At 36.8% G+C, this 22,695-nt stretch overlaps 1 protein-coding gene across 5 annotated transcripts; it reads left to right on the forward strand.

Moving 5' to 3' along the window:
* Positions 1–880: 880 nt before the first annotated feature.
* On the forward strand, positions 881–22,565 carry SEC61A2 (SEC61 translocon subunit alpha 2). 5 transcript variants are annotated; one of them, XM_039877381.1, is made up of 12 exons: positions 881–1,018; positions 3,061–3,128; positions 4,264–4,329; positions 9,255–9,333; positions 10,091–10,222; positions 10,345–10,454; positions 13,458–13,611; positions 14,528–14,688; positions 15,042–15,239; positions 18,670–18,861; positions 19,303–19,379; positions 21,455–22,518. In XM_039877381.1, the coding sequence occupies exons 1-12, from the start codon at positions 1,012–1,014 to the stop codon at positions 21,639–21,641; spliced, it is 1,431 nt and encodes a 476-aa protein (XP_039733315.1). In that variant the 5' UTR covers positions 881–1,011; the 3' UTR covers positions 21,642–22,518. The 5 variants fall into 5 exon arrangements, with proteins under 5 accessions (XP_039733315.1, XP_039733316.1, XP_039733317.1 ...); XM_039877382.1 differs by having other exon boundaries at positions 882–1,015; XM_039877380.1 differs by lacking the exon at positions 881–1,018 and adding an exon at positions 1,318–1,850 and having other exon boundaries at positions 21,455–22,565.
* The last annotated feature ends 130 nt before the right edge of the window (positions 22,566–22,695 follow it).

Below are 22,695 nucleotides of genomic sequence, written 5' to 3' on the forward strand. Positions count from 1 at the left end.
CGCCTAGTGGAGAAAGGGCTCAGAGGAGCCTGTTGAGTTTTCTCATATACACACATGTATTTTGTTTCCTTCTTGGACATAGACCTAAGCATTAGAACAGATTGTTGGATTTGGTGATTATAGGTCATTAGAGACTTGAAATAGCTTGTTTGAGCAAATGTTAGAGCAGAAGTTAATTTGCAGGGGTTTAAAATTTGAGTAAGGAAAATAAATTTGAGGGCCTTTTTGTGTCTGCCTCTCCGTTAATTTTCACATCTGTAGGAAATGGTTATTATCCTTATTTTACGACGTAGGTCAGAAAGGCTAATTGCCCAAAGCTGTTAAGTAGAAGGATTAAAATGGAGGGCTGGCTGATTTCGTAGACGTATGCTTTCTTTACACCACGCTGTCGAAAAAGGGATAGAAAGAGCCTAGTACAGGGGACAAAATCCTTATCTCTGTATTTTGGAAAAGCTAAAGGATCGTACGTAGACAATGGAGAGTTCATAAACTATTACCTGTAAAGAATCACAGATTCTAAATAACATCCAATAGGTTCTGATAAGATGGAAGCAAAATAAAAAGCTGTTTGGTTCATCTGGCTCTCCGGGTGAGTCAGCCCCATGCCTGGGGTATGGAAACCCGGGCCGGCTCCTGGGGTCCTGGGCCAAACGTGGCTGTAAAGGAGACCGCCATTTCTTGACCCTAAGCTCGGACACGTGCTCGGAGAGGGAAGGCCCCGGCCACTCTGGCCTAGGAGAGGCTCCGAACGCCCCAGCAAGGTTGGCGCTCACAGACGTGAGCGTCGGCAGTGGCCATGGCAACGCGGCCATGGCAACGCGGCGGACGTCCGCTGCGCAGGCAGCCAACGGCCGGGGCCTTGTCAGGGGGCGGGGCCACGTGATCCGGGGCGGGGCCTGCGCGCGGCTGGCCGGAGCGCGTCTGTAGCGGGCTCGGAGGCCTGAGCAGCGGGACCCCAGCGAAGATAGCGCCGAGGCCGCTGCGCCCCGCCGGGCCACCCCAGCCTCCGCAATGGGTAGTGAGTAGCGGCGCAGCCGGGCTCTCGGGGTGGTGTCTGGAGCGGGGCTCTCGTCAGGCACGCCGGGCTGCAGGCTGCGGGCGGTGGAGCGGGCGCCGCTCCGGGTCGTCCGGCCCGCGGGTCGCTGCGGAGGGCGCGGGTCGGAGGCCTCCGCCGGTGCTCCTCCGGCTGTGTGAGGCCTCGTCCGGGCCGGCTGCTCCGACTGGGTCCTGGAGCCCCCGCGTTAGCGCTCCGTAGGTGGCGAGGAGAAGAGGACGGCGCCGGAAGGCCATTGGTTTTGGGGGCGGGGAATTAGGGAACCTAGAGACCTTTGAATTTTTCATGGTTTTAGAAGCTCATATTTTTATTCCCAAATCGCCCTTCCGTGGCATGTTAGTTGTGATGAATAAAGCTCCCTGACTTGTTTAATTTTTGGAAAAGTGATGCATGGCATGTATTTTAGGGGAAGAACGGAGTGCAATTGGTAGCATACCGTTTTCCTTAAAAATTTCGTTCTCTAGCGTTCACTGAAAACTCACTGTGTAAGGTTGTATATGCCTTAAGGACAAGGCCTTGTGTTATAGGGATCTTTCGAGGGTCCTTTCCTAAACTCACAACACCACATATATTCACATATATGTTTCCGTAGCTCTTTAGATGTTTGTAGGATGAATGGGTAACTGCACACCGAAGCTGTGCACCCATTGGCCAACTAGTGGACTTTTGGGGGAAACTAGAAAGGAAGTAGAGGAGGCACTTATCTTGAATTTACAGTATAAGAGGTAAAAGTCCGCAACGCAGGAGTAGACATGTAGCAGACAAAAGCGTTGCTTGAACATGAATGCACTCCAAGGTAGGTGATCATGAAATGCCAAGAAATCTGGGAGGATGGCTTGGATTGAGGTGGGAAGGAAAAGGAGTAAGGGGATTCTAGAAAGTTTCTTGATGTGATTGCTATCTGTTTTGCATTAGAGGTGAACACTTTCATAATTCATATTTACTTTCCAAATGGTCTAAAGTGATACTTGGGTCACAAACATCTGCCAGTGAGAATTTCTGAATCCTGTCAAATGCCAGTGAGTGCCATCATTTTGAAAGGTTTTATAAAAAGAATAAAAAGATAATGTAGTTGACTTTTGGCTAACTAGAAAGTATAATTACTTGTCAGTTTTAAAACAATTTCATGATATTAGTATACAGAATCCAGTGTCTGTAGGGGTAGATGATCATAACCAATAGCAAGTTGTGGCCTCTTGTGTTACTGTACATTGACAGACACTGGCAAAGACTGAAGTTTGAGAGATTATTATCTTCATCCTCCAGTTCTTTGGCAGAATTTGACTTTAGTCATGCCAAAAGATGGTGTCTATCCTTAAAGAACCTTGGTTTATTTTACTTTCATGTATTATAAGAGTAGTCTGGGCAAACATTACTGCCTAATGAAATGTAATTGTCATTCTCTAGGCTGATTATTGCATGTAAGCAGGCACTTTGAGATCACTATGTGGCAAAGCGACCAAGCAATGAGTGACTTAGTAAAATGAAGTAAAAGTCAGCTATAAAGGCGATTCCATGATTCCACTCACTCATTGCAGCATCTTTCAGTTTAAATAAAGTCATTTCTGCAGTTTCAGCCAGTTTCTTATACTTTCCTCCTTCCTCTATTCCTCCTCTGATATCCTGTTTTCTTCTTGAATGCGTTGTGTTGTACCATAGTAGGCTGCATTTGCTCTTCTTTGATGTAGTACTACTCATTGAAATTCCTTTTCTTTATATATGAAAGGGTTGGGTTGGATACAGCATGAGGAAGCAAAATCATGGTAAAAGGATACTTGTATTACTTGTCATTTACTGAGTCCTTAAACCTTTTGAATTCTTTTGTCCCTCGAATTATTTCTCTTCCCTTCTATATTTGAAATGGAGAGCATTATAATTAATTTTGAGGGTCAGGATGGGATGGATTGCCATTAAAAGTTAGAGAACATTTGTATTTTATTCTGTAAAAAGATAGATCTCTTTTAAAAAATTTGTAATGGAGACATTTATTCTTTTTTTTTTAACAGTCAAATTTTTAGAAGTTATCAAACCTTTCTGTGCAGTATTACCAGAAATTCAGAAACCTGAAAGAAAAGTAAGTATAATATTTTAGTAGTATAGAGGGTACCTAACGGACTTATTCTGCTAAACCAGCAAGATTACTTTCCCCAACTCTGTTCTGGTTGTAATTGGAAAATATTACCTGCTCCTCCTCCTCGCAGGAGGCACAAAGTGACTAAAATTAGTAAAGTCCTGTTTAAATCTAGTTGAGTTATCTCTCGGTTTTAAAAATAACTTCTTTAAGTTCTGACATTTCAAAACCAACTGTTTCTTGCGCCTGTATGTTAGGTCAGATAATAGTGTTTTCCTGTCTATGGTGATCTTTATAATTACTCTAGTGCAGGATGGGCACTGTGCTTGCTAATGATGTGGCCCACTGCACTGTGAATGACCCTGTCCACTGGGTCAGTTTTGATGAGTATAGCTGTTTAACATAAATGGATTGCATCTGTGCAAGTAGATACCTCTCTTTTTTGGTTCATGCAATATAAAGAAAAATCATAGAAATGCATTCAGAATATATTGTGACTGCATCAAATTGTCCATCATCGTGTACTTTTAGTGCTAAGGTATTTAAACTCCAGAAATATTGTTAATCTCAAACTGGCCAGTTTCTAGACATTCTTCTTTTACTTTAATTTAGATTTCTCATGAAACTAACAGGCATAGGGACATAGAAAGAGAGAAGTAAAACTTTTGTTAAACGCACTGTTTTATTTAGAAGTATATTTCTTTTTTATTGCTTTGAGGTTATAAAAATATATGTTCTAGTTACATGTCAGTCATCCCAAGAAACTCCAGCTTCTCATAGTCTCTGAAACAGTCATATGCTATTACATGCAGTCCTAGCTTTGCACAGCACTGCGGTTAACTGAAGTGTGTACCTAGGGGTTCTGTCTTGCTTTGTATCCTTTTTAGTTTCCGTTAACACAGGACAGTGTGTTGAGGACTACCTGTATTTAAATTACTTTATTCTTGAAAAGTGTAAGAAAGTTATATTTGCGAGAAGTTCGTTCAGCAGTTTGCTTTGACTGCTAACCATGGCGAGAGTATTTTAAGGGTGATAGGAGTATGTCATGATGGGGAATGTTGGCTATGTTTTAATATGGACTTTTGCTTAATATGTGCTCTTTCTTGACTTTGACCATTCTTTTGTATTTTGTCGTAAGATCCAGTTTAGAGAGAAGGTACTATGGACTGCTATAACTCTCTTCATTTTCTTAGTATGTTGTCAGGTATGTAACCCTAATATTAAATAAATGTACTTTTGTTCTAAGGTTTTGGTTGGTTAGAATTTGAGAAATTTATTTTAAAATAATAAATATGCTGAATTATTTTGAGCATTATTATTCTTTTTAATGAGTTGATAATGAAAATAGTTATCTTGTCCTACTCTGTTTTTCTTTTGGTTTACTAGTGGGTTTGAACATTCTTTTTCTTCTTGATTTTCAGTTAATCATCTTTACCCATTGTTTCCTTTAGATTTTAAAAATTTATTTACGACGTAGATATTGCAAATATTCTTTTCATTTTGTTTGCCTGTTATCATGTCATAAATAACATGTGTTAATTTAAAATTCCCCAAAGCCAAATATTGGAACCCCAGGAATATACTGTTTTTATAAATTAATAAAATTCAGTGATGCCTTAAAATTTTTTTTGCAGAGATTAAGTTCATAAAATGAGGGTAAAATGTGAGCTCTCTGTGTTACAGGGTTGTTGTAAAGATTAAATGAGATAATTCAGGCAAAAGTTTTTTGAGGATTTTGAAAAGCTATTTTGAAAAGCTATTTTATTGAGGATTTTGAAATACATATAAGGAAATTTTTAAAAATTATATTAAGCAGTAAAACAGATTGAGTTTATAATTTGGGGAAAAGCCAAATAAATTTTTTGAAGAGGAAACAGTTTGATTCTTATTTTATTGTACTTAGTTTTAAATTGATTTAGGTGGTCAGAGAGAGGGAACTTTTTGAAAATATAGAAGAGTACAAAGAAAAAAGCTTAATTCATATCCCTGTCATCTACTTTTAACGTCTTAGAAACCCCCTTCCCCTCCATTTAAAAAAGAATCAGCTTTATTTTATGTATGGTAAAATACACTCATTTTTAAGTGTACATTTTGAAAAGTTTTGACAAACTTACACACCCACATACCTCCTACCTCAGTGTATATAGAACATTTCTGTCACTCCAGCAAGTTCCCTGTAACCTGTCTCAGTAAATCCTCCCCTCACCTCCAGTCCTAGACAGCCACTGATGTGCTTTCTGTTCCTGTAGTTTGATTCATCTTTTCTGGAGTTTGATATAAATGGAATCATACGGTGTTACTTTGTCGTCAGCTTTTTGAGAGTCATGCCTTTTTATTTCTGAGTCATGTTTACTGTATGCCTACACCACAGTTTTTTCCTCTGGTCACTTATTGGACATTTGAGCTGTTTCCAAATTCTGGCCACAGCAAAGTTGCCGTGAACATTCACGAACAAGGCTTTCTGTGGATATTTGTTTTCAATTTGTATGTGAAGACCTAAGAGTAGAATTGCTCGGTTGTATGGTAAACATGTGTTCAACTTTATAAGAAACTGTCAGACTTTTCCAACCAGTCGTCCAGTTTTATATTGCCACCAGCCATGTTTAGGAGTTCCAGCTGCTCGGCCTCCTTTCCTGCTCTTGATTGTCGAGGACTTTAATATCAATAACTCCAGTGGGTGTGGTTTTAATGTGCATTGCCCTGGTAAATGGTATTGAGGAACTTTTTAATACATCTGTTGGGTACTTGTTTATCTTTTGTAAAGTGTCTTTGCAAATCTTTTGCCCATTTCAAAAAAATTGGATTATTGTCCATTATGGAATTATATGTAATTTTAATATTTTCTGTGTACAGTCCTTTGTCAGATAGATGTATTATGAATCCTCCTAGTCTCTGGCTTGCCTTTTCATGTTCTTAATATCTTCCGAAGAGCAGAAGTTTTTAATTTTGATGAAGTTCAGATTATCTTTTTCTTTGATGGCTCATGGTTTGTTTCCTAAGAAATTTTTCCCTATTCTAAGGTCGTGAAGATTTTCTCCAGTGTTCTTATAAATATTTTGCAGTTTTAGCTTGTATGTCTTGGTCTATGATCTATTCCAAGTTAATTTTTGTATATGGCATGAGATACCTTTGGGATTCACTTTTTTCTGCTTGGATAGCCAGTTGTTGAAAAGGCTGTTCTTACCTTGTCATCCTTATTGAAAATCAAGTAACCATGTAAGGATGGATCGATTTCTGTGCTCTCTTCTATTCCATTGGTCTGTAGGTCCATCGTTACGGTAAACCACATTGTTTGGTTTACTGCAGCTTTATACTAAGTTCTATAATCAGATCGTACTAGTCTCCAGCTTTGTTCTTTTTCAAAATTCTAGGATCTTCATATTTCCATGTAGATTTTAGAATCAGCTTTTCAATTTTTATAAGGAAGACTGCTAGGATTATGATTTGTATTGCTTTGAATTTATAGATCAATTTTGAGAGAATTACTATCTTGACAATAGTGAATTTTCTAATCCAGCGGTCAGCAAACATTTTTCTGTAAAGGGCTTTAAGTATGGAATTTTTCATGACTTTCATGTAGTAAATTTATGCATTTTATGTTTTTTTCCCTCATAATATGTTTACATAGTTGCCGAGCTGTGTATCTTTATCTTTCTTCTGCTTTGGCAGTTCAGCCCAGTGCGGGTGGTATATTGAGTCTCTGTCCACTGAACCTTGAGCAGGTGTATTTCCCCCTTCCAGCCAGTGGAAGGGCTTGCTTGGTGTCTATGGATTTATCCCGTTTTCTTTAGCTCCAGGGAATGGCGGAAGGTGAGATAAGTGCGTAAATGCTGCCGGGACTCTGCCTGCTCGCTCGCCTTTGATTTTCTTTCAGTGCCGGGTGGAGGCTGGGGAGGGCTTTGTTCCATTGCCGACTTTGTAGGCCTGTAATCGCCAGTCCCATGAGAGGGCCTCATGGCCCACTTCTGTCATAATTCCTTCTCACCTGCTGTTTCTTCCCCCTCCCAGCCAGGGGAGGCAGATACCAGTGTCTGCAGCCTGCTCTCCTCCAGGCCGGACCTGGAGTGCAGTGGGCATTCTGACGGTTCCGTCGCCCTCCCTTTGCGCTGGTGGGAGCAGCTTTGTGTGGAGCCTCCGGTCCTCAGTTGCCCCCCTCCCCCCGTGACCACCGGTGCTTTCAGTTTATCATTCTTTTCCTTATTTGGCTGCCTTGTGGATTTTTGTTTCACTTTCCTTAGATTCATAAATTCTTGTTGGCTTTTCTTTTTTACATGTTGTTAAAAATATTTTTTCTTGTGTATGAGGGGGAGGAATTCTCTAACTTAATTACAACTTGCCATCTTAACCAAGAAGTACCTTGCTTGGTTGTCAGTTTCCACTGCCTTTGGAAATCCCTCATGCTGATTTTCTCTTTGTCCATCTGGTTGCTTCAGGGTTTCCATTAGAGCATGAAATTATTGTTTCTCTGAAGTACTATACTATATTTGTCAAATTGAAATTGATTATTATTTGTAATATAATGCGAAGTCTGGGACTCTGCAGCTGTGACAGTCATAGGAAATAGCTCCTATTGCCATCTAACTATTGTGCATGATTCTGTAGCTATGGAATTTACTGACAGGAATAAAAATTAGAAACTGAGTTTAATTCTGTTGACTACAAGAGAGGAGGGAATACATTATTACTTAGGGGAGGTTGGCAGACTTTTTCTTGCTCAGTATCCCACATAGCATCTAACTGCAGAGGTAATGCCTGTCTTTATTAGATGCAAATAAGGAAAATAATTTTACTGATCGACCTATTTCTGATTGGAGGAATATTGTGATACGGACTATCCTATAGCGTTATTTGATTTTTTTTACAATAACTTCCTTCCTCTCCATCCCTCACATTAGCAGAAGAGTATCTGCATATCCATGCTTCTTGGCTCATCAGTTTTGCTCTTCAGCTAATAAACTCAGATGTCCAAAGGTTTAGGTTGACCAGATGGATTGTTTAAAGTTGCTGGCAGCATCTTTTAAAACTTAAAAAAAAAAGGAATCAGCTTCATAAAGAGAAAGTTTTTGAAAGTGTAAATGTCTTTTTCTTTGTGTCTGATTCCCACAAGGTCAGAAAGTAAGTATGGCCCAGTGCTGTGCTCTAAACATGGGTCATAAAATAGGAATTATTCAAAGTTAAAGTTTTTATTCCCCTTCATTCAAAAGTAATATGTGCTCATTATAGAAAATTTGATAAATACTGAAAAGAATAAAGAAGAAAAGTCAACCGTAATCTCATCACCTGTAGATATCACTGTTTAGGATATTAAAAAATATTTATACCTTGTTACTTTCTATACATATTTTTACAGCGTTGAACTTTTCTTTATATACACAATTGTATGTCCTTCCTTTTATACCAGGGTTTCCTAGCAATGGCAGTAAATTTAAGGCCGAGAAAGTCTTTGTTTGGAGGGCTGTCCCATGCACTGTAGGATGTTCAGCTGCATCCCTCACCTCCACCCTCTCGGTGCCAGGAGCATCTTGCCTCAAGTTGTGACAACTGAAAATGTCTTCAGATATTGTCAAATGTTCCCCGAGGAGTGCAGAATTGCCCCAGATTGAGAACCGCTGATTCATACTTAATATTCCAACACAAGCACTTCTCATGCTGTTACAATCTTCACATTTTTAATGGCTGCATAATATTCCACTGTTTATATTATCCTCAGTCTTACGTTTGGAGTGTGACTTTGGCTGTCATTAGTAACCATAGCTTTGCAAAATTCTGTTACTGCGTAGGTATGTATTGTAATTTACTGGTAGTATTTTTTTTTAATCATGGTAAAACACATAAAATTTGCCATCTTAACCATTTTTAAGTGTACAGTTCAGTATTGTTAATTATATTCATACTGTGCAACAAATCTCCATATTGATAAGAATGTTTACTAGTCAAATGTTATGAGTAATGATTTCTGTTATTTTTAGTTTCATTAAAGAACTTTACCTTTAAAGTATCTTTGTTTTGCTAAAAAACCTGAGAATTAGTGGTTTTTTAAAATTAAATATTGCAAACATTAAGTGAATGCATTACAAAATAATTTCAAATTTTAAAGCATTTTTATAAAATTTTTATGTAATATTATAGATACCACTATTTGGAATCATGTCATCTGATTCTGCAGATCCTTTTTACTGGATGAGAGTTATTCTTGCATCCAACAGAGGTATGCATTCTTTCTTTTGCCTCCATACCAATACTGATATCAAATAGATCTGAAAATGTGGCAACTCATTAAAGAAACTCATTGCCTGGAGAAGAGACCAGCATTTAAATAATTACAAAACCATGTGTTTATTTTAATTATAGAAATATGTGCAGATATAGAGGTACAATAGAAAACAAAGTGATTAGCACTGTCTAGAGCTTTGGTTTTCAACCCCTTTATGGGTTTTCTATTTTTTCCATATTTTTCTATTTTCTATTTTTTTCCCTCTGTGCGTGATGTCAAGAACATTTTTCATGCCACTAAGTATTCTACAACATTGTTTTAGATGACTTCTTATGCAATTTTAGATTTTGCAATAGAAGAGTCACCAGTATTTTTACATATTATTTTTTAATTAGCTTAGTATGTAATTTTAAATTTTAAACATTTAAATGTTTAGTGAAAGTTTTAAAAATAATGATTTGGACTGAAACCTTGGATGATTTAAAGGATTTTTTTAACATTTCAAGTTTAGAATTTATAGAAATTTACATCATGATAATATTTATGGTAATTTTTATTTAATGCATTCTTGCAAGGTCGTGTTAATAAATGAGAGGGGTTTTTTTTAGCAGTTAATGTTTAAGGAATGAGAATTTGCTTGTTAATTTTTAAGTGTGTGTTTCAGTAGACCTAATTAAGGACTAGGACACTTTTAAAGTAATCTGCATTGTGTATAGTTAAGGTTATTTACTTCTTTCCTCTTTTTTTACAGGAACTTTAATGGAATTGGGTATCTCCCCAATTGTAACATCGGGTTTGATTATGCAATTGTTAGCTGGAGCCAAAATTATTGAAGTTGGAGATACACCCAAAGACAGAGCTTTATTCAATGGAGCCCAGAAACGTGAGCATTAATACAATTAAAGAGCTTTTCCAAATTTGGGAATTTTGTGGTTAAGATGTTTTTCTGTAGTCTTTTATGTCTTTGGTCGTAAGCATGTACTCCTTTCCCCCAATTTTTGTCAGTATTTGGTATGATCATTACCATCGGGCAAGCCATTGTATACGTCATGACGGGCATGTATGGGGACCCTGCCGAAATGGGTGCTGGAATCTGTCTCCTTATCATTATTCAGGTAAGGAATCCTGTTTTTCGTATGCAGATAACAAAACTGTTTGATCCCTTTTTTCTAACAATTCTTTAGGCGATTGATATATTCACTTACTTTTGAATTATTTTATTTAACTATAATATCTTGATTATTGAGGTGACATATATAAATTGTGTTGCTGTGAAAATTTAAAAATTATTCTAAAGGCCTCATAGCTCTGTAATATAAAGAATGATGGATCAGCTGTATTTCATTGATTCTAAGATACACATTTTTCACATTTTGATGCCTCTCAGTCAGGATGTTTTCTTACAGTTGATCCGGTTGTACAGTGGCTGTCAGCCAGGTGGCAGTCGTGATAGTCGTCAGTGCCTGCATATGTGTGTCAGCTGGTCATAGCTGTTTATATCATCAATTGGTTATATGCATTGTTGACATAACATGTATTTAGCTTTTGGTGCTATTTAAAATGTCTTCGAAAAATCTGCTGTGATATGTTTTTGAAATGAAAAGTTACTGTGTGTAAACAAGGCACAGAAAGCAAGCTAGACGATAAACAGCGATATCTAAATCTAAAATAACCTTTTTTATCAGTAGAAAATTTCTTTTTAATAAGTTGTGTCATAGCTTAATTGGCAGTATATTTTTCTTTCCTAGTGGTACACAAAATAACAGCATTAGAACTATCTTCAAGTCAGTGAAATACCATATAAATGCCCATACACGTATTCTATGGTTTTTTTTAAAATGGATACTTATGAATGGAGTTTTTAAAGGCCTTCATAATCATCCATTTACTAAGTAAAAGTATGTAAATTTTGGTAGATATTTCTATACTGTACAGTCCTTAAAAATAATTTAGAGAAGTTGACAAGAATGGATTGTACTTAAGTTATGTAATAGTTATTTATTGGCATTTGAAAAGAAGTTTGCTTAATTTAAACACTGGACATCTAACATTTGCATCTTTTTAATGCATTGTTAACATTGAAAATATGTGGATACTCTGAAAAGATGATTGAATCAGTGTGTTTTTATCCAGAAACATAGATTTTAAAAATGGTTTACATGTTATTACGTAAGGTATTTCTCATTTTAATTATTCTTGTTTCATTCACATGGTCAGTGTCTTTCAACTAGTGAGTTTTGAAATCTAAGTAGTGGGTCTTGATTAAAATTAAAAAAAAAAAAAGAATTGAAACTATCAATGTACATGACAAATAGTGAAGGTAAGTATTGTTTTGTCAAACTAAGTTGTGTGTTTGCACTCACATGCATGTGCAGGGTTGAAATATGTGGTGTTATTTTTGTACCTACCTTAGGGAGTTATGTATGCTGTACATTCTGCAAGAGCGTGCAGTTAGTTCTTGTCACCGTTCTAGTCAGTGAGATGCCGTTACTTCCTGGTGTCTCATTATTCTAATAGGCATGCATGCTTTTTACTCTCTTTTATCTTATTTCTTTAATTATAGAAACCACTTCTTATTTAGGTTTCTCTATAATTCTTTTCTCCAATTAGGAAAAGGATGAGTTTGATTTTCACAGCAATACACAAATCACTGTATAGTCTGATGGACATTGGTCTGAACACGTGTTTTGGAGAATTACAGCTGATTCAGAGTTGCCCTGGTGATTCTGGGCAGGTCATTAATCAGTCATTTAGTCAGAAGCCCATGATAATAATTTTTGGTTTGCTGATAGTTTGTGGACAGCTATTATTCCCTGTATGGGCTTGTGTTTCTGTATGACTGGAAGTACTTATTTATTTACTTATTATTTAATTGTGGTCAAAATAAAATCTCAGTAGTATTAACTTCTCTTTTATCTTGTCAACATGTCAGACTTGGTTTTCAAACAGTAAAGGGTTCATGAGCTTGCTTAGAAGTCTTGAGAATGGTACCCTTTTTTCAGTCCATTGAAAATCAATTGAAAGACTAATAGACAAGTTAGGCTCTGTACAAGTATTGAAATGACAGTTAAAGGAAAGAAACCCTGTGTGAGTTGGCATGCAGAAAGTAGTGTACTGTAGCTTATTTGTTCTCTTCTAACGAGATATCTGGGAAACCGAGATATCTGGGAAACCAAGTAAGTCATGATGTGTGGGGGGGAGCGGGTGGGGGAGTTGCTTTAGAGCTGGGAGGATCGGAAGTGGCATTTCCTAGCTCCCGGCGGGGGGTGTCTTTAAAGTGGGGGCAGGTGTGAGGTAGTGGGTGGAGAGCATATTTCCTTTCCCTAGGTCGCTGAGGCACAGGGAAAGTAGTCATGACCAGGAGTTGCTTGCAAGGCAATTTTTAATTGATGCTTTTACAGAAAAGTGTTCTCTGAGAGGAAAATTAAGAATTTTCAATGTCACATAAAACCAAGTTAGAATGATTTCGTTTTTAAAAAAATTATGAGCTTAACCTGGTGAACTCTTAACTGTCTTCAAATTTACATCTAGTGTTTGTCATTATGTGTATAGAGTGCATTTTTACATTTTTATAATCTGTGTACATATTAATTTGTGCTCCACTTTTTAACTTATTTCATAAGTATTATATACATATGTAAAACATGCAGTATTATATATAATACTTTTAAAATAGTTCACATACTTTTCCTTTTGTGGCTGCAGACGCCTCTTACTATTATACCATAATTCATTTGGCCTTCACTTACTTGGAGGTATTTGGGGTATGTTCCGTGTCTTGCCGTCATAAATTCTGCAACTGAACATTTTTGTTCTAGTGCGTTTTCCAATAAGTCTTATTTAACATTGTAAGGGAAACTTTAGATGGTGTATAAGTCTGTTTTGAAAGTTGAAATGTCTGCTGTATAGTATAGCAATATTCCCAATCCTCTGATTTTCAGAATTGGCTTCTCACTAAGCTAAAGCAGGTTAAAAGATGCAGAGTCATTATAGTGATACTACAATAGTTAGGTTTGAATGTTACAAGTGCCCATACTTTGAAAGTAGTCAGTGGTGCTCGTCTTCCCCTTTCTTGAGTTTTTTCTTGCTTCCGCTTACTTGCATTTCTTTCCCCACAGTTGTTTGTTGCTGGTTTGATTGTGCTGCTGTTAGATGAGCTGCTACAGAAGGGTTACGGCCTGGGGTCTGGTATTTCCCTCTTTATTGCCACCAACATCTGTGAAACCATTGTCTGGAAGGCCTTTAGTCCCACTACTATTAACACTGGCCGAGGTACATCGCACAGTGACTGTGACTGCACGAGTGTTGCTGGATGTGTGCTGAAAAGTAACACGTAACGGAGCAGTACGTGCCTGAGACATCCCGGTTTGCTGTCCCAGTGAACAATAAGAGTTAATGAGCAGAGATTTGTGGAGTATGAAATATTACTTCAAAAAGTAAAATCTAAATGTTAGCCTCTGCTCGTTTAAAATTTCAGTGGTTGCAAACATTTTTATAACTATTTGCTTACGCCATTGCTGCAGGAGTCTTTGATTTGACCAATTTCAGCATTCCTACAGGGCTCAAAAGGTAGTGGATTAATATCTTTCAGATGAAAAAACATTTTTTTGGTATCATTAGGGAGCACTAATAACTTTTACAGCTATTCTACTTGGCTTAGTAATAGCACCTAAATTTTGAAATATTTCATTCTGTCTTTCCCCTTAGTCGGTTAACATCTAAACTGAGCCCAGCCTTAAGAAAATAGCAACGATGGTTTGTTAATGTTCTTGGTAAAACAAACTTAAAGGCAACCTCGATAAAGTAACACATCTTTTTAATCTGACCTCTTTATTCTGCTTTGCTGCTGCTGCTCCTCCCCCACCCCCAGTTCTCTCTTCCCTAAAGTGAAGGAGAGACAAAGCATTATGAACTAAATATTTGCTTTGGTTTATTCTGCTTCGGCTGTTTTCATCAAGAATAGTCTCTTGAGAAAACTTCCAATTTATGCTAAAAACGATACATTTTTCCTCCTCAGCGATCTAAATATTAATAGTGGCTTCACACATGGCTATATCAGAAAGTAAACCTTGATGAATTATTTTGACTCATGTCTTCTGCTGTTTACTGGGGTTTCAAGGTTATTTGTTTTGACCTTTGGGACAGTTTTGGATGATAAGTCTATAGTTAATTCTCCCTTGTTTATCAGGTACCGAGTTTGAGGGTGCAGTCATAGCCCTCTTTCATTTACTGGCCACCAGGACAGACAAAGTCCGAGCTTTAAGGGAGGCTTTCTACCGTCAGAACTTACCCAATCTCATGAACCTCATTGCTACCGTTTTTGTGTTCGCTGTTGTTATATATTTCCAGGTAAGTAAACTCTCTTTGCTGGAGTAAGTGGGATGCGTTTTTGGGGGTTTTTTTGTTTGTTTTTTGTTTTTTTTTCTCTCTTAAGAAGAATGCCATTTGAAATGTTAGTATCTGATAAATCAGTGTTTTCCACATTTAGTCAAGCAAATAATTCCATTCTTTAGGCTCTGAGGTACAAATAAAAAAAATTGAAGGAAAATGAAATGGGAACAAATTTCTATTTGTATGTCTCTGTGTGGAAGGGACAGTTTCGTTAGCATTATCTTCCCTTACTCCTGCTGTTACTGTTTTGGCTCTTTGTATTCTTTACATGGTACATACAGTTCCTCTTACTGTTAATTTTCTCTTTTTAGGGATTTCGTGTTGACTTGCCCATTAAGTCGGCCCGCTATCGAGGACAGTACAGTAGCTATCCCATCAAGCTCTTCTATACCTCGAACATTCCCATTATTCTTCAGTCAGCCTTGGTGTCAAACCTGTATGTTATTTCCCAGATGCTATCTGTTCGGTTTAGTGGCAACTTTTTAGTTAATTTACTAGGACAGTGGGCGGTGAGTATTTTGTTATTTATTCCAAAAGTTTAAATTTATTGTAATTTTCATTTCATGGTTATATTTTTAACTGAAAGGGATATGAGCCATAATTGAAGCAGTTGCTATAACATTTTCAGATTCACTTACCTTTAGCAGAGTTTCTAATTTTTTTTGGAAGAATTGATAAGTGTCGTAAAACTAAGATTGACCATATACTTTTGTTTTACTGTCTCAGAATCATTTTCACGTCTCATTTGAATGATCTTCTAGGCTAAAATCCAGGTTGCTCTCATGAAAATGATTCCGTTTTGTAATCTCATTCCTCCATTGTCTAGAATGATGTTTTTTTAAAAGAAGCTATTTGCTGATAATATATGGGATACTGAAATCGTCCTTTCCTGTTTCCCCCTGTATTTCATGGCCTAGATGGCAATATAATAGTTTGTGATTAACTGGGCTGGAGACAGGTATGTAATTACTAGACTGAAGAGAGAACAGAGTTGCTAGAAATAGAATCCAGTAAAGTCTGATTTCCTTTTATAGATCCTCTTCATCATGCTGCTTCCAAAGCAGTCCAGTCACATTGTTATTGAAGTGTTATTGTAGGATTGAGTTTTGATTGATTTAAAATCTGTCTTCTAAGGAGTATTTTTCCCCCTTTAAACTATAAATTAAAAAAGGCTAAGATCCTTTGTTCTTTTGCAGAGTACATAATTCTAGAATTTATATTCCACTAAAGAATATTATATTTTTTTAGTCATTCTCCTAAAATATGATGCTTAGTTCTATGCATTTATCTTAATATGCTATCTTTTGCATTATAAGGTATAGTGACTGATATCTTTCTGCTTTTACTGAAGGTCATTTTTTAGAAAGTTAAACGGATAAGACAGTGAATGTTAGTTGGAGGAAATAGCATTCCCTTTATAATACTCCTTTTCCTTTTTCTTTTTTCTACATTAAAATTTTTTTTCAATTACAGTTGACATTTAATATTATATTAGTTTTAGGTGTACAGCATAGTGATTAGACATTTATATAATTTACAGAGTGATCCCCCTGATAAGCCTTGTGCTCATGTGATTCCATATATTTCCATATATAGTTATTATAATATTATTGACTATATTCCCTATGCCGTACTTTGCATCCCTGTGACTGTTTTGTAAATGCCAATTTGTACTTCTTAATCCCTTCACATTTTTCACCCAGCTTTCCAACCTCACCTCCCATTTGGCAACTATCAGTTTGTTCTCTGTATCTGTGAATTTGTTTGTTTTGTTTGTTCATTTATTTTGTTTTTTAGATTCCATCTGTAAGTGGGATCATATGGTATTTTTCTTTCTCTGTCTGACTTACTTCACTTAGCATAATACTCTCTCTGTCCTTGTTATTACATGGTAAGATTTCATTTTTTTTTTTATGGTCGAGTAATATTCCATGGTATATATGTACCACATCTTATTTATTCATTCTTGTTTGGATTTGAGCATTTAATCCATTTACATATAATTATTGATAGGCATGTAGTTATCGATATTTTATTATTTTCTGATTGTTTTTGTAGTTCTTTCTCTTTGTGTCTTGTAATATCTCTTGTAAATGTTTGGTTTGTTGTTCCGTATGTTTCATATATACCAAGCTATGTTTATAGCAGTCTGTTTTTAAGGTGATGGTCACTTAAGTTCGATGTACATTCTAAAATCACTATCATTTTTACTCACTTTTTTCATGTTTATGTTTTTGTCATTATTTTTTACTTCTTGTGTGTGCGTTTATGCGTATTCCTTAATTTACTGTTGTAATTACACATTATCTTCTCATTTTTGACTTTTAACCTTTGTACTAACTTTAGTGTTGGTTGATCCACTGCTTTTATTTAGTGTTTGCCTTTGTCAGGGAGAATTTTTTTCTTTGTAATACTTTGTAATACATATTAAAAAATTTTTTTTCTTCTTTTCGAAGTCTCTTGAACATTTCTTGTAATACTGGTTTGGTGGTGATGAACTTCAGCTTTTTCTTGTCTGGGAAACTCTTTATCCCTCTTTCAATTCTAAACAGTAGCCTTGCTGGGCAGCATAATCTTGATCATAGTTTTTTGCTCTTCATCACTTTGAATATTTTGCACCAGTCTTTTCTGGCCTGCCAAGTTTCTGTTGAGAAATCACCTGGCAGTCTTGTGGGAGCGCCCTTGTCAGTAGGTAACTGCTTTTCTGTTGTTGCTTTTTAAGATTCTTTGTCTTTCACCTTTGACATTTTAATAATGATGTGTCTTGATGCGGCCCTCTTTGGGGTCATCTTATTTGGGACTCTCTAAGCTTCCTGGGGTTGTATGTCTATTTCCTTGGCCAGGTTAGGGAAGTTTTCAGCCATCCAGAGTGTTTTGAACTCTGCATCTGGTAGATTGCTTGCTTCTGTTTTGTTTAGTTCTTTTGGAGTTTTGTCCTGTTCTTTCATTTGTCTCCTCACTTTGGCTGCCTCCCTGTATTTGTTTCTATGTATTAGGAAGTTCTGCTTCCATTTTTATTGATGTAACAGAACTTCAATTACCCATGATGAGGGGAGGAATCTTTCTCTCCCCTCATGAGCTTATAGTCCAGCATAAATTCTTACGATAATTTCAAAGTAATAAATGCATTGAATGGTTGTATAGCGTGTGTTGTGATCTTGACTAAGATTCTTTTTCATGAGAGAATTATTGGGAAATTGAATTTGTCTGTAAACAGTGCTTTTGATTTGGAAATAGTATTTCCAGGGGCACAGTAAAGAAATCATTTTAATTCTAAATTTGGAAATCAGGTATTTTAATCATTTGAACCTGAAATTGCTTTCACACACCCTATATCCCAAAACCTTTATCTAATATGAGCAAATACATGCTGTTCCCATTTCTGTTACTAGAAAATTTCTTAAATATTTGCATGGATAAAAATCGCATTATAAATGTTTATTAAAAGACTTATACAAACAATAAGTTTTGGCAGTGAGTCGTTAGACTTCTGTCAACATTTCAATTGATTGCATTCTTAATAGAATACTTTGAAATGAAAGAATCATATGTAAGGGTCTTAATATGTTGCATACGCTTATATAATTCAGAAAATGTCATATTCTGAATGTAGCCAGACCTTGACTATAAATGTAATCACATTCTTAACTTCAGAAAGAGAAGATTCTCCTAACAGATGTGTTATAATGTTGGTTTTTAAAAATCACTCTTCTGTTAATATATTCAAATCTTTATGTAAGAGGTGCCCACTATATAATTTCTAAGGAGTAAAGATATTGGATACAAAAGCAAATCTATAAGTTATATAGAGCCATCCATTAGCTATAAGCATTTTGAGCTTAAAATATTGTCATAATTTTAAAGGAGTTTGAAAAGTTATAAAAATGTATGCTTGACCAGTTAGGTTGGCCATTTACCCTTTTCTTCCTTGTTCTGTAGGACGTTAGTGGAGGAGGGCCTGCTCGCTCTTACCCAGTGGGAGGCCTGTGTTATTACCTGTCTCCTCCTGAGTCCATGGGCGCCATCTTTGAGGATCCTGTCCATGTGGTTGTTTATATCATCTTCATGCTGGGGTCATGTGCATTCTTTTCTAAGACGTGGATAGAAGTATCTGGTTCCTCAGCTAAAGATGTAAGTATTTGGGTTTTTTTGAAAATAATAATTTATAAATTTATAATCAAAGTGGTAATCAATACACTCTTAATCACTTTTGTAATTTAAACTTTAATTCATACATTCTTAATGACATAATGTCACCACCAGGGGTTAAAAATTGGTTCTTGGAAGTGAAACATTTATAGATTGTACAATAATGCTTTGCGACCCTCCAATGCACAACCTTACCTGACAAAATCTTATTCCTTAGTATTTAATTTTTCCTGAGGGATGTGAAACTTAATAAAAGTCTGAGAAACACTGGTTTAATATGTGCAAGGTGGTTGTGCAGTATTGTAGCCTAGTCACCTCAGGTCTAATGGGGTGTGTTTACTTCAAGGTTCTTGTACCTCACTTGTTAGTATGTGGAAACCACTTCACACAGAACAGTGAGAAGTTTTGTGTTTCTCTTGGCAGGTAGCTAAACAGCTTAAAGAACAGCAAATGGTAATGAGGGGCCACAGAGATACCTCTATGGTTCATGAGCTTAATAGGTAAGGTCATTGGACTTAATCCTTGATGGGGGAGGGGACACATGTACACATGGACTTGGTTTTTCAATCCTCATATATTGCCAGATATTATTCTTTATTTATGTTCATATTTGAAGCATTTTTCTTCTACTTCACACAAAAGGACCAAAACTTAAACTGAATTTGGTTTTTATATCAAAATGACACCGAAATTATTTTAATTGAAATTGCGTTCTCTTCACTGCTAAGTGTTAAAATGTTGTAGATAGGAGGTTCTCACTGTTGGCTGGCTGGCTGTACATAAAATCACCGGGGAGCTCAGAAAGTACTGATCTTTACCTCCAGGAACTGGGGTTTATTTGGCCTTAGTGGGTCCTAGGCATCAGTTTGGTTTTCAGTAACAGCCTTATTGAGGTGTAATTCACACACCATGTAGTACGCTCATTTGGGGTATATCGTTTAGTTTTCCTTTTTTTAAGTATATTTGGAGTAATTATTACTCTAATTTTAAGAACATTTTCATCACCTAGAAAGAAATCTCATACCTGTTATTCTCATTCCTACCCAGCTCTTCCATCCCCTCTACCCTAGACAACTTTTTACCTTCTGTGTCTGTAGATTTGCCTGTTCTGGAGATTGCATATACATGGAATCATATGATACGTAATCTTTTGTGAATAACTTTTTTTACTTAGCATAGTGTTTTCAGGGGCCACCCATTATTTGTGACTAGCATTCCATTTTATGGATAGACCACATTTTGTTCATCAGTTGATGGAAATTTGGGTTGTTTTCACTTTTTGGCCATCATGAATAATGCTGCTATGAACATACTTGTATAAGGTTTGGGGACGTGTTTTCATTTCACTCAGAGTGGAATTGCTGGGTCATGTTGTAACTGTTTAACATATTGAGAAACTGCCAGTGTCTGGCAGAGTGGCCGTACCATTCCACATTCCCACCAGCCACGGGTGAGGGTCCACTGCTGCACATCCTCTCCAGCACTAGTTTTTGCTGTTGGTTTATAGCCACCTGGTAGGGATGAAGTGATACCTCATTGCGGTTTTGATTTGTTTTTCTCTGCTCATGTTGAGCATCTTTTTGTGTTTATCAACCATTTTTGTCTTTGGAGAAATATCTAGTCAGATCTTTTGCTCATTTTTAATTTTTTTTTTTTATGTTACTGAGTTGTAAGATTTTAAAAATATTTTGGATATGTGTCTTTGGCAGGTATCATTTGCAAATATTTTGTCTCATTCTGTGAGTTGTCTTTTCACTTTCTCGATAGTGCCCTTTGATGCAGTTTTTAATCTTAATGAACTTCAGTGTATCTGTTTTGTCTTTGGATGCTTTGTGCTGCTTTTGGTGTATCTAACAAAGCATCGCCTAAACCAAAGATTTACTCGTTTTCCCTTTGGCATCTCAGCTCATAACTTTTTAAGTCTGTGATCCACTTTGAACCAATTTTTGTTTGGTGTAGGATAGGGTTCCAGATTCCTTTTATATGTGGATATTCAATTGTCTCATGATCTTTTGTTGAAAGGCATTATTTTATTTAAACTTTATTGGGAACATAAATTGCAGAGAACAGGATAATGAATCTCCATGTACTTAAGTCTGTCCAGCTTCAGTAGTTACCATTCTGTCATTCTTGTTTCATTTACCATCTCCCCTAATCTTTTTTTTCTTTCTTTCTGGAGTATTTTAAATACATAAATACAGTCCCATTCTTAACAGTTCTCCAGGTGATTCTGACATGCAGCCAAGGTTTAGTTACTGTTGGAAGAGGATCGTCCAAATCGTGTCACATAAATTTGATGCTTAGAAATCATTTTGAAATTTACTCTTTATCTAGAAGAGGGAGCTAAAGGTTATCCATTTAAAAATGACATTAAACATCTTAATACTAAATCTCCATTGAGTATTCTAATCTGCCATCAAAATCATGTATCGCCTTGGCTATTTACTGGTTTCTCTCAGTTAGGAAGTCCCTACAGACAACCCCCAGGCTGTTCTCTGTTGGATTAATTACATTTGAGCATATTAAGTCATGTCTCCTTTTCATCATTCCCTCCTGACTCGGTTTTGTCTTCTAGGTATATCCCCACTGCAGCTGCGTTCGGTGGGTTGTGCATTGGCGCCCTGTCAGTGCTGGCCGACTTCCTCGGGGCCATCGGCTCTGGCACTGGAATTCTGCTCGCAGTCACTATTATATATCAGTATTTTGAAATATTTGTTAAGGAGCAGGCTGAAGTAGGCGGGATGGGTGCTTTGTTTTTCTAAATGTTCCAATACTTCTGTTAGCGTGAAAGGGAAAACATTTTGACACATTGTGTTTGTCAAATGACACAGGTTCCCCTTTTCTCCCCTCAGTTTGTTTTCAAGTGCTAACTGCCCCGTTTCTGGAATGGGCACCAAGCTAAGCCTGTGTGCAGCATTAGTACCAGCTGCCTTAAAACTAAAGTTTACATTACTCGTTAGAAAACGTACAAGCAGTGTTGCCTGTGATGCTGGAAACCAGTGTACCCGCCTTGCCATGTTCAGGGGTGACGGTGAGATGGTGACGGGGGTCAGTTTTGCACACAACATTCACAACACTCAGTATTCCCCCCACTTGTTTAAAAATAAACATAGTTCAAATTGCCACTTTTCAGTATTTTGGGGCTTATTTCATGAGTTCTGGAACATTTATATCTAATCTATATTTTAGATATAATTACTTTTTATACTTTTTAAACTCAGTGTCCACGTTCCAACCCTCCCTCCCCGTCTCTCCCCTTTTATTTGTCCCTTCTCAAAGCAGACACTTAGCCCAGATGGGCAAGATCAAGTTTCAGACTTGTCATTGGAAAGCACTGCTTGTAGTCACTGTTCCTGTTTTCCATTCTTCTTCCTTCCCAGTGACAGCACAGTCGGTGCTGTTTTTACTGTATTGGCTATGCCTTCGAATTCCAAGTCACTTGAGAATGCTTTCAGATACTATGCCCTCCGTGGGTTTTTTTTTGTTTTTTAATCCCTAAAGCAGATATAATTCTCAAGCAATGTCTGTAGTTCAGTGGGGGTGAACAATGAGTAAATTCATGCTAGGAATCTGTGTACATTATTGTACTTTATAGCAGCAACATGAGTGTAAACAGTAGACAATAAACTTTTATTTAATGCAACTGTTTCAGTTACGTTGGGAAAATAAAAAAATATGCTATCAAACGCTTTGTATAGGTTTTGTACAAATTCATTGTATTCATATAAAATCCATCCTGAAGTGCCTATTGCAAGCAGATAAAAGCGGGCAGGACAGCAGCTATTGGCTGACCAGAGAATGCCTCTTAAAGGCTGC

Source organism: Pteropus medius, unplaced genomic scaffold (assembly GCF_902729225.1).
Source record: "Pteropus medius unplaced genomic scaffold, Ma_sr-lr_union100, whole genome shotgun sequence".
NCBI lineage: Eukaryota > Metazoa > Chordata > Mammalia > Chiroptera > Pteropodidae > Pteropus > Pteropus medius.